The 12803-nt window shown below is 32.7% G+C and overlaps 1 protein-coding gene across 3 annotated transcripts in view; it reads right to left on the bottom strand.

Moving 5' to 3' along the window:
• LOC106472704 (WW domain-containing oxidoreductase-like) overlaps nt 1-12803 on the bottom strand; it is a 55109-nt gene that overhangs the window by 15982 nt on the left and 26324 nt on the right. For all 3 annotated transcript variants that reach the window (XM_013933356.2, XM_013933354.2, XM_013933355.2), the window contains exons 5-7: nt 8080-8186; nt 7788-7876; nt 2955-3140 (exon numbers count right to left, since the gene is read on the bottom strand). In XM_013933356.2, coding sequence (XP_013788810.1) covers nt 2955-3140; nt 7788-7876; nt 8080-8186 — 382 coding nt within the window. The remainder of the gene's footprint in view (nt 1-2954; nt 3141-7787; nt 7877-8079; nt 8187-12803) is intronic.

Below are 12803 nucleotides of genomic sequence, written 5' to 3'. Positions count from 1 at the left end.
AGAGTAGTGTGTGTGTGTGTGTGTGTGTGTGTGTGTGTGTGTGTGTGTGTATAATCTGTAATTACAGTAAAATGCATGTAGTTCATGCAGCCAATAATGCAAGGAATGATAAGACTAACATTCTGACAGTAAAATGTTCAGTATGAGTTTGAATAATAGAAATGCCTGAAGCTACTTAATTACCCACAAGGAACTGCTCTGAAATGTTAACATGTTAGATCTTTGAAGAATATTCTGAGTACACTTTATTTAAAATTTTATAATATGAGTAAGTTAACTAAAACAATATTATTGCCAACTTGGAGCTTTCTTGCAGAGACAAAAAATATACACACATAAAAGAAAAATGAACAACTGCATATATATTTCAAACATGAAAAGTGTTCAATGACATTAAATAATTTATAAGTACAAAGAAGATGGTGATAGGTGTGTTGTAAAAATATTTTATAAGCTTTACTGAAATTTTAGTAAAAACATAGATTCTTACAGTAGATTGAGGAGACTATCATAAGAGAGATATTTAAAATTATATCTAGGATATAACATTTGTCACAGGCATACAGTGATATCAATAATTTAGAATCAAAATGAAGTTCAAAGAGATACTTACCTCTACTATAATTGAAAATTAATGACACCTGGTTTGTGCTAAATTACAAACAATTTTTTTCCCTTCCAAATCATTCTACCCCTCTCTATGCAATTTTCCTTCAGGTAGAATAACTTATCTTCACATGTTAATTGCTCTACATCACACTCATCATTTATCATGTGACACTTTTTTTTTATACTAACCAAACTACCACACTAAATTATTTATTTCAATACTGCACTTAAGGACACAGAAAAATAACAGGTAAAAAGCAGACAATGTCTAAAAATTCAGTTAAGCTCTTTGATGTTTTTCCCACGAGAATAAAGTTTGAACTCGAAATAAAATACACAATTATCTGTAGAGAAAACAATGTAATATATATGTCACTTGATAGATTAAAACTTTGGATTTCTGTTCGTTATAAACAATATAATATTAAACATGAGAGAGAACTACTGGCAATTTGTGAAAGAGAGAATGTGAAACATGGACATCGAAGAGAGGTCTAATTTTCTAGTTTATGGCTCTGTAACCAAGTAAAATTGAAGGGTATAAAAATTATGCTCTGCCTGAGTAATAAGTATATTATAATGAGTAATTTACATTAAATTCCATACTTTTTGGAGGGGTGGTAAATAAATTAGAGAAGAGGGAAGACCTAGAGAGCAAATGTCACAATTCTCATACTAGGAGAGAGAGATTGAGGATTTCTTAAATATTTGCTTATGAAATTAAAAACTTAAGTATATAATATTAAAATTTTATTTATTAGCTACATTTGATGCCAAGTTTATTCATATACATTGATAATAAAGTAGTTTAATTACATTTTGAATATAACTCTTATTAAAGGTTGTGATATGTGCACTTTGACTACACAATGCAAAAGGGTTAACACATCCACTTAGATGTAAAGTTTGAATGAAATAACTGTAGATTAGCCATAACCAAAAGAATAAAATATACAATAGACATTGGAGTTACAATCAAAGCAAGAAATTTCTGAGTGAGACAAACATGAAAGGCAAAATCTGTCAGATTCAGGTTTACAAATTCACTATCCTCAAGGGTAGAAGCTGTAAACATCTCTGACAAGAGTCAAAGTCAGATATATCTCAACAATTCAATAGTGTTAATATGCCTGCCACGTGTTCACAGTTCTTCTGAAACTCACAAAGAAAAGGAGAATCTGTATACTTCTCGGTTTCTGACTAGGTGGAAAAAAGAACTACCAATTGTTGGGATGAAAATGAAAATTTTGCTATTGAAAGAATGATACCATGGTCATCACCATTCTTATGAACATAAATACTAGACTAAAGGGAAGAGCTTGAAACTAAAAAATCTTCAATTGAACATCTATCATGAGAAAGACAATTTTCAGCAATTTGGTAAACAGTAACATCCTGGGATAAATTTTCTGAATTAAAACCTTCATGATTATTAATAACAAAAATTTCCAAATTCATAATAAAAGTAATTCCTGAGAAGCAAGAACATAGGCTAAATTTTCACCTAAGTTCCAAACCCCTTCATGGAATGATAAAGGGAACATGATGTGAACATATAGTGTCATGAGAAAATGTGACTATTTGGTATTAAAGAAATTATTGAAGAAAAGGATAAATGGAGGCAAAGCCACATGAAGATATTTTGCAAAAAGAAAAATTTTATCCAAAATTATGCAGAGAGGAGGGTACAAGTTGGAAGTGGAGAAGTTAAATCTATTTCTTGGCACAAAGTTGAATTTATAAAATGGAGGTTACAATACAGGTATATTGCATTTAAAACTATGTTTATTTGGAAGAGTAATCAATGCTCATGACTTAATTCATAAATAAGAGTAATTATATTCAGGTCTGGACACAATACAGACAAATTAATCATAATATGTTTAAACAGATATTTTCTTCATTCACAAAGAGTATATTACATATATCTTACTACATTATTTAAAATTGATGAGTTTGCATGATAATCAATTAATATACTTTGAGAAATTTAATATTATGTCTAAATATTAAAATTGTTTGAAATTAACCATTTATGACACAAACTGTCAGAGAAAATCATTCACCTAAAGTGATTTTCAACTCACCTTTATTTTTTTTTCAAACACAAAGTTCTATAAAACTTGATTTCATATTTTTGGTGAAAAGCTAAGCTATTTGTGCTTTGTTATGGTAAAACCTAACTGTATATACTTTAGATGATTAGTTTTGATGTATCCATCTAACAGTTTTGAACTGGAAAGTTTGATACAGTCACTAAATCACAAAAATACATTCAAAGTTTAAATTATTACAGATTTCTTTAGTACACATAATTAAAAAATACTTAGAACTCATTGGCTCACCTATGACTTTCTGAAGAGAGAACTACAACTTTAGCTGGAGCTGATTTTACTAGAATAGGCTCTAGTAGTTGCACTAGATAGAAATGTCCTAAGTAGTTAACTTGGAATGTTGTCTCTAGTCCATCTTCAGTCAAAGAATGAGGCAGACTAAACACTCCAGCATTTAGTATCAAGATGTGAAGAGGACTATAAAGTAGAGAATTTCACTAAACTTGCTGCCAACAATAAGTTAAACATGTGTTAACTAAAATAACCACAAATAACTTGATTCTTGCAGTTTCAGTGTAATGTTTTGAAAATAATTCATTTCTCATATCAAAAAAGTCAGTTACAAATTACAAATACTATATACAATACTAACTTAAAGGTTTTAACACATCAAACCAATATAAAACATGGATAAAATACAGCAGTTTCACAAAAGTTTATAGAAAACTTACTTATAAATAAAAATTAAAATAACAAATCACTTTCTTATTTAAATAACACAATGAATATTTTGTCACTCCCCTTTCACTACTCCCTATTGCAAGGTTATAAAGTTTTAGTGTGTAAATATTAATTTTGAAAATTAAAAAACAACAAGTATTTAGTAGAGTATGCTAAAAAATGTAATTTACTGTATTTTTTGAGAGTGACAACTTAAAGCACTCTAAAAATATGTCAACTGTCTAACATGACAATGGCAAAATTGTAAATTATATTATCTAAGTGATAGAATATCCTGTTGGCTCATTGAATTTTGTGATTTTTTTTTAAAGTATGATCTACAATCCTCTCCTGAAGCTCTAGTATTCTTACCAAGAAATCAAAACACATGAACTATTAATAAATTATATATACAAATTAATAATGGCAAGTTTCAAATGTACATGTAATGTCTTCACAAACTAAAGCATGTTCCATTAATCATGCTAACTTATTTAACAGCTAGTTCACATAAAAAGGCCCCAATGTTTGTCCAACTTAGAAAATGTGATTAATTTCATTTTACATATTTTTTCCCACACGAGAATAATGACTGTAAAATAATGTGCTTCAAGGTTGAAAATCAGTTCACCATTGACAAGTACAGCAATATCAACATCGCTTATACAAGCACAAAAATACAAAACTACAGTTTTATCATTAGTCTTTCCTGTTTATATATAATGCATTTTGGTAAACAGTATAAAAGAGGTTCAAGGAAAACATAAAGGCATGAACAAGGAAATATATACAATACAGAAACTCCATGCCATGAAAGAGCAAAGCATGCTACCAGTTCCCTAAGTGTTTCTTCAAAATGTTAATTATTCTTTGGTTAGTATAACTGATTAACAGGCAAGTTTACACTTGAATGGGCTAGCCATTCAAAATGTAATGCAAAGCATTTTCTTTTTTTTTATCATAGTGTGACTGGTCTTACAAAATTTCAGCTTGGACATATATTCAGTTTGTTTAATAAGTACAAGAAGCAACAGCAAAGTCTTTGAACAGTTCTTAGGATAGCACTGCACAGAAAAACAAAAATGTTATAAACAGTGCAAGGTGGGATGGAGATGGTTTTGCCAGTGATATAGCACATAATAAAATTACAACTAGTAATATGAGAAAACTTGGAAGTTGGAATTGACAGCAACATACTACCAAATAAAGATTGCATTAGTAATAAGCATTGGATGTTAAGGAGTGGCCAAGGTATGTGCTCTACTTGACCATTTCATAGAGCTAACATTTAGTTTGGAATTACAGTAGCAGTCATTTCGTTAAAAGCACACCCACCTAAGTAATGAACCATTCCCTACAGAACAACAAGTTCAGTCAAATTTCTTATGTTGTGTACATAAGACAACTGGTAAACTTCCGACTCTCAAGGAGTAATGTATATTTTATTTACTTATTTTATCAGTAAAGTGTCTGATAAAATAAATAATTTGAGAACTTAGTAGCTAATAATCCCACCCATACATTTTAATACTAAGCATATCCTTCTTCTTATTTTGCTTACATCAGCATAACCATGCACATTTTGAGTTTGAAAAAACATATACGCCTTGCTACATCCAAAGATATTCTGATCTATATTTACTTCTATACTTAGCATAGGCCCCATCCTCAGAGAGAGCACTAAACTCCTACACTTGTTCAGAAAATAATGAAATGCACAACATGGCCATTTACAAATATAATGTTTAAAAAGTTCTTATATAAAGAAAATTGATTATTACATTGAACTTCCTAATTTCAGAAGTTAATTAATGATTTAGACTTAAGTAAACTTTAGAAAACCTTTATATGTAAAATTATACATGGACTTTTCTTTATGTTAAAATACTTTTCTTATATTTACAAGCTTTTGGCCCTCTTACTGAATACTTCCTTAGGCTACAATGAAGGCTCCAGTAAGAGGGTCGAAAGCTCACAAATAAAAGTATTTTAATTCAGAGAAAAGTTTGCAAATAATTATAGATATTAATTTACTTACATTATAAGCCATAAAAAACACAAAACTTTCATATAACGTGTCCAACTGAACTGGTGGGTGGTGATTAGGAATGATCACAAAAGAAACTCCAAAAAATTAATTTCATCTCAACAAGTGAAAAAACAGATGTGGTAATTATGTATGTCAATGTTTTGAAAATGTTTTTAACAAGAGTTTTTGAATAAATTTAATAATTAGGAAAACAATGGTTTTGTTATTTAAATTATTTTATCCATATCATAAACATTGCCAACCACTGGTTGGTTAAGCTTCAAATAAATTACCAGAAAGTAGAGAGGGGGGCACATATTGCATGATATTGAACAATTCAATGTAACAAAAATCTGGATGAAATCACTCATTTTCTATGTCAATATATAGGGAGTCCTAGTGGAATGAATTGTAATATCTATGTTATTTTTTGTTTAAATTGTTTTATGTGACTCGTATGTTTTTAGGGACCTTTTAAGCAACAAAGCTAAGGACCCACAAGTATCTTGTCGAATAAATAGTTTAGAAAAATATGTTTAACTCTCTGAATACGGACTCGGGTAATTTGACCAACCATGTGACCTCTTTGTACTCATTTAAAGTCTTTATAGATTTAATACTTCTAACTTTCAATATAGTGTGTATATCTTCATAAAATTTGGCAGTCTTTCAGTTAACATTACAAGTCTTTCACATACAAAAAAATCATATTTTTTATTCAAGTATTTTTAATAAAATAAAATAAGGATTTGTTCAAGAATATATTGAGTATTTATTCTGAATAGTCCATGTGCAAAGTAATTTTCATGTTAAAATTAAAAATACTTTTCCTCCTCTCAAAAATCTCAAATTTCCTTTGTGTAATCTCTAAAATCTCCTAAATACATTTCAAACGTTTCTTTTCAGCAAAACTTTATATTTTATCTGTTATTTTCTCTACCCTACCTCGAAATGGAATTGATCAATTCGACCAATCTCATAACTGCCAAAAAAATTCAAGATAAATCAAAATTACCCTTTTTTTTCTTTCTAGAATGACTTCAAATTGTAACATGAAACTGTGTTTATCCTAAGTAGCTACTATGAGTTGCTCATGTGTGTGTGCCTCTTGAAACATTTTTATTATATTATTATTATTATTTATTTTACCTAATCTAATCTTAACTAACCTAAATGGATACCTATATTTACATTTTAGTTACTTTTATAATTATACATAAAGAATAAACATGAAAAACAAGATATAAAATACTTCACCAATCTTCTTTTTTCTTGCTGTCAATTGTCAAAGAGAGTTAACCTAATTTTTTTTATACTAATGATAGCAATGCACTTAATAATTTTTATTTAATTAAATAATGCACCAAAAAATTTACACTACTAAGAAACAAAAAGTAGACAAATTCCCTTACCTCTCAAAATTTTGCAGGCTTTCTAACTATGGAACAAAAGAAGTTACAAATTCATCCAAGCTAGTCATTAACTTTCTCATGGGAATGATGTTGGTACTTTGAATGATATTGGAATTTAACCATTCAGAACATATTATTATACAATACATCATTTGATAGATGAAAACCTTGACTTTCTTTTGGTTATAGGTAATATATAATTAAATGTAAGAGAGAACTATTAGTGAATTCTGAAAGAGAGGATATGACAGGTAGATGTGGCAGGAAGGGTCTGATCTTCTATGTGATAGCTCTGTAACCAAACAAAATTTAAGGTTATAAAAATTATGATTTGTCTGAGTAATGACAATTTTATAGAGAGTAGTTTACATTTAATTTCATACTTTATCTAGGGGTGGTGGATAAAATAGAGATGATGACATGCTACAATAAAATGTGTCATGTGGGTCACACTAAAGGAAATTCAGGATTTTTTAAAATATTGCCTTGTAGAATTAAGAACTTAAAACTTATATGTTATTAAGATATGGAGTATTAGCTAAGATGTTATGCTATTCTAATTGGTATAACATAAACAAAAAGTAGCTAATAAAATTTAGAATGTAAGACACTAAAACCGTGCATCATACACAGCGTAACGATAGGGTTATAAAGCTAACAAAATTCATATGGACCACTCAATAATTCAAGGGCTAATAACACACACACACGTATATATATATATATATATATGCTAGCAAATAAATATCACCTAATACACCTTCAATTGTTCAACTGATACAGTTAAAAACAGACTATTGCTTATCCTACTTGTAAGCTTATAAATATTAATAAACTGTCTCGAATCTCACTGTCACAGTTCATCAGTTTTTTCTATCACTGTTGAGCTCTTTAAACTCAGTTTTTTGTTACTCACTCAGATAGAAATAATTCTAAGGATTGTGTTACAGTAACTGTACTTACAGTCCTAAAAACTGAAATTGCTGAGAAAATACTTGAACACTTTGCAGACTAGCCAAGTCAAGGTGAAGATAATGGAGCTTTGCTTGAGGCTGAATAAGTGATAAAAAAAAACGAACGGAATGTTTTTCTGGAAACAAAATATTTTGATATGTAATACTAAATATACAATTATAAAAAATGCTTAACTTTGTTTCAAAAGTATAGAAAATTAAAATGTTATCAAATACAAAATCAATATTAGTAAAATAAAAACTTCTATTTTGCTTTGAATAATTTTTCTTTTATCACTTACCCTCTCTTTTTTAATCTCTTCAATGGCTTGTTGTGCTTTAACTTCACTTCGACAAGCTAAAACTACCTCAGCTCCATGAAATGCAAAAGACCTTGCTGTTTCAAATCCTTTAAATAATATAAAATTGTCAGTAGTTTAAATTCACAACAGTATATACATATATGCATGTGAGTACAGGGCTCATTTCACAAGTCAAGCCTACAGATTAAACATTTATTTCCATGACTTGTGTCAGAATAGTTTTGTAATTTTTTTTTATTCCTGAAATTATACCATCTGTTGATCACTGCTGAAATTGGTATCTGGAAAGTGAATTCAGATGTGAAATTACAATGATCTGATCATTAGCAGTAGAATTTCAGTAGCTGAATATACTTAAAAATATGACATCTGGATAGCTAATGGGGAATTTGTATGTGTGGCTAATTAATAAAGTTAAACAGTATGAGTCAAAAGCAACCATCTGCCTTCATACCCATCAGATGCTCTCTTTCAAAGGCCTTCTTTGACGAGGTCGATTCCCTGTGATTGTATAGAATTATGTAAGCACAGAACTTACTTCATCTAAGGAGTAAACATTTACTTTCATAAATTATGTGAGAACTTGTTTTTAAGCAGATACAAATTTTAGAGCATCTACAATATTGATGACTAAGAGGAAAAAACACAAAACCCATATTATATCTTAGGTTTATAGGTTTAAAATCTGAATGTCTACAACACAAGTATTCCTTATTATTCAAATATTTTGTATTATACAAAGTATGTATAGTAGTCAGTAAATAATGGATTTTTTGGCAAGGTTAAATGAACATCTGTTAATAAACTTTTTCAGTGAGAATGTCTGAAGTTTTATTTTTCTCATGTCATTTTAAATGACTGGCTTCTTTCTCTGACTAAACTTTTTTAATGTTTAAGATAAGTTCCAATTTGTCACACTGTAGTCAGTTAAGATCACTAATCCTGATACTTCTTTGTTACCACTATATATTACTTTTTCGAAGTTTCATACACTAGCTTGATCTATATATCTATATAATAAAGTTCAGTGTTTGTGTGCTGGTTGCAAAAACTTTTAAATGGTACAAAACAAATTGTCTCAGTCCTAAGGTTTGCAAAATGGTCAAATTTTTCACTCCACCCTTTGGGGAACCCGGAGATTTCCTACAAAACCCTTCCCATATACTCCTGGCTAGGGCATGTGGGATCATAGTTGGAAGATCAGCTCAATTCAAAACCATCGGAACTGGAAAAGGATCATCTGGCCCATCTCAGACTCATGAACCAGAAAGGAAAGAGCACATTCATTCCAAGAACTCAAGCCATCATGTATGTATAGCCAACACTTGTTACCCCAGTAACACACATCTGGATGACAGTAGGAAGGTGAAAATGCAATGTATCATACAGTCCACAATAGGAATGTGATCCCAGCCCACTCACACATGAGAACATATGTTGGATGGTCCAGCTCAAATCCAACATCATATCAAGTAGAAATCGACATCCAGGTGGCAGTAGAATGAGGTTTCCCAGCCAAAGGGGTGAATTAAATTTGGATGGATTCATCCAGTCCAAAACCAAACAAAATCTTGAAATTTACATTAGGTACAGTGTAGGAGGAGAATGCAAAAGCATCTACACCTGCAGAACACCAAAACCCTATATTCAACTGAGTGGGACTGAGCACACTCACAAGGAAGCCTCCATGGTCCATCATCTCAGTGGCTAGAAGTTGATAAGTGTTAAGGACTCCTATACTGTACTTGAAGAAGGGGGTAAATGCATTGGAGAGTCTGGAGGAACATAACACCAGAGAAAGTATAATAGGTGACCAAGAAACCCTACTTTAAAAGCAGACCATTCCTGATTTATAATCGAAGGAGTTGCAGGGTCGGACATATTTGTGACACAAAACACCCGAGGAAGAACCTATAAGCAGTCTTGTGGAACACCCCCAACTCAAAAGTGAGTGTAATAGACCTTAAAGGCCACAGAATGCAGATTTAAGAATTAGTATACCTGGACAGGTACCACTCGACACAGAGCAGGATCCAATCTAGAAAGTGTTATGACCCTTTAAGGGAAACATATAAATATAAAACACTTATCCACTCACAGTTGAAGTGATGTGTGGAGTATGGGAACAGGTGGTATGTGATATCCAGATGAGGAGGACACGGCCACATGATGAAGGTAGTGGGAGAAGAATGTGGTCGGCGTGGTCCACATGCCAGCCTGGATGATGTCTTCCAAAGGATGAGAGAAATTAAAAGCCAGAAAAAAAAGGTAAAGTGCTGTACTTGATGAGATGACATGGGGAAAAAATGTTGGGAACCAGGAGAACTAGGAAGAATATGTCAGTCTGACAAGTTGGCAAATGCAAACCTGGGAGGTGTTAGGCGAAATATCTCTAAGATGAATGGTTCCATGAAATGAATAAATGGGAACAAGAAACATGGAAGGAAGCTGTGGAGACAGAACAACACATGAGAACTCATACAGGATACAGAAGTCTATCCAAATCTGAATGGGAATGCAAGAGGGAAATAGAAGGTGGTATGTGTGTATAAAGGAGACATTGTGTTCACAATCCTTTGATGTGTTAGGTAGAAAACTGTGATCCAGATACAGAAGAACATAGACATCTTGGCAAAGAACATGTATCAATGGCAAAATATTTAACCTCTGATGACCACAGGTAAAAGAGGAGAATGAAACAGGTTTTGAGGGATAAATGGTAAAGGGATCAGGTGGCCATGTAAGAGCATGGAGAACAATATTAAAATGACAAGCTGGAGGATAATAGGATGAGGAGTGGGAAGGATCTGAAAGAACCACAACAAAAACAAAATTGTAGGAGATATAAAGGAAAAAAATGGGAGGTACTGGATAAGGCTGCTCGATATCCAGCAATAGTAGTTACTGAAAAGCCAATGTCGAACAACCAGGTAAAAAAAGTCAGAGATATGAGGAATAATTAGATGGGAAGGAGAGTAATCAAGGTGCACTGACCAACAACAAAGTAGACTCCAATTTCTCTGACATACCTTGAGAGAAAAAGACATATGGAATGAAAAAGGAAGGAAGCTACATGTGTGAATAGTCCGAGCCGCCTCGTGAAGGACCAGAAAAAAGTCATGCATGAAGCTGAAGTGTGGTGATTTCATAATAAAATACCAGCAACTGAAATTGATGAATGAGGAATTGGGAAAGAGGAGGTGGTAATGGAGGTGCTGTCAGAAGGTGGATAAGGAGTGGAAACGAAGTGTGAGCTGGCCGGAGAGGAGCTCTCAGAGGGAAATGACAAGAAGTGGACTGGATGATGGACAGAAACCTGGGAAAGAAACAGCTAGGAGGTGAGGTGTACAGATAAATGTTGGTCCAATCAAGACCAAATGCAGCTACCCCTAAAGCCAAAGGATGAGGGACTGGAAACTAAAGAAATAAAAGAATGAATCTGATATTGAGATGGGTGGCAGAAGTGTCTGGAGGTAGAGTACCTAAGTGATTGCATAACCCCCCAGAAAACTTGGGAATTGAAGATCACACCAAGAGAAGGATCCTGTCAGGATGAGATAATCAAGTTAAGATGAGACCCAATGCACCTGGAACATCACATGGAACTAAGCGTATGTGATATGAATGTGGCTAGAACATGAGTTCTAATGTTAGGAAGCACAACGAACATGAACCAGTGTCACCTTGTTGATTTATGTATGAGGCAATAGGCAAATTGATGGAACAGATCAAGACCAATTTGCCTAATACTGAAGGTAGGAAACAAACCAAAGCCTGACATACAGCAAGAAGCTCTAAGATGTTTATGTTCATTGCCTCTTGATGAAAGACCAACGATCCGAGATTTCCAGAAAATACATATTTTCTCCTAAACCCAAAAAATAAGCATTTTGTAAACAGATGCAGCTTGAGTAATGTAGGAGGGAGAGGCATGCCCATTACTGTCTCCATTGAGCCAACATATGAAATCGACTAGAAGTGTGAGAGGGGGATGGATACAGGAGTTCAGGGGATCCTCAGCAAGGTTAAATTTAATGTGAAGCACCCACTAAAGGTGTGAATGAAACATGTTCCCAAAAAAAGGAAAGAAACTCTCCTTTAGAAAGAGTATGAGGTGAATGGGCATGGAAGACCATGTGCCCACTCAACCCAAAATGAAGAAGACAATTGAATCCAACTGAAGAGGGAGCAAAAAAACAACAACACCCAGATGAAAGATTATTCTGCTGGGAGAAGGAAGAACTTCTCCAACATGATGAGACACCCCAAATGAGTTTCATCCTGAATAGTCAACCAAGCGTATTCGTGAGATGTATGTTGGGATGAAACTGAGAACAGATAGGCATTCTTGAAAAAATTGGCTGACAGACCTGGAGTAAATGCCAGTGAGAGTGTGAGAAAGGACTTCATAGTTAAAAAACAATGCAACTGATGAGACTAAACAGATCTATAATAATATGCTTATTACCAGCCTTCTGGGGAAGGACCAAAAACCTGAAAAAAAATCTTGGAGAAAAAAATTGGCAGGTTCAATAGCATTCTAGAGAAGAAATACCTGAACAGCTTCAGGTAAATGCTACCCAGAAAAATAATTCCAAGGAGAGGGGGGGGGGGAGGGGGGGAAGGAAGTAAAGTAAAGTGTAGTAGTAGGTAGGTGGTGTATTACGTAAACGAAAAACTAAACCTCGTCTCCTACTAACAAC

The sequence above is a fragment of the Limulus polyphemus genome, unplaced genomic scaffold, assembly GCF_000517525.1.
Source record: "Limulus polyphemus unplaced genomic scaffold, Limulus_polyphemus-2.1.2 Scaffold5538, whole genome shotgun sequence".
In the NCBI taxonomy this organism is placed as follows: domain Eukaryota; kingdom Metazoa; phylum Arthropoda; class Merostomata; order Xiphosura; family Limulidae; genus Limulus; species Limulus polyphemus.
Note: the sequence above shows the minus strand (reverse complement) of the source record. Positions and strands in the feature narration are given on the sequence as shown.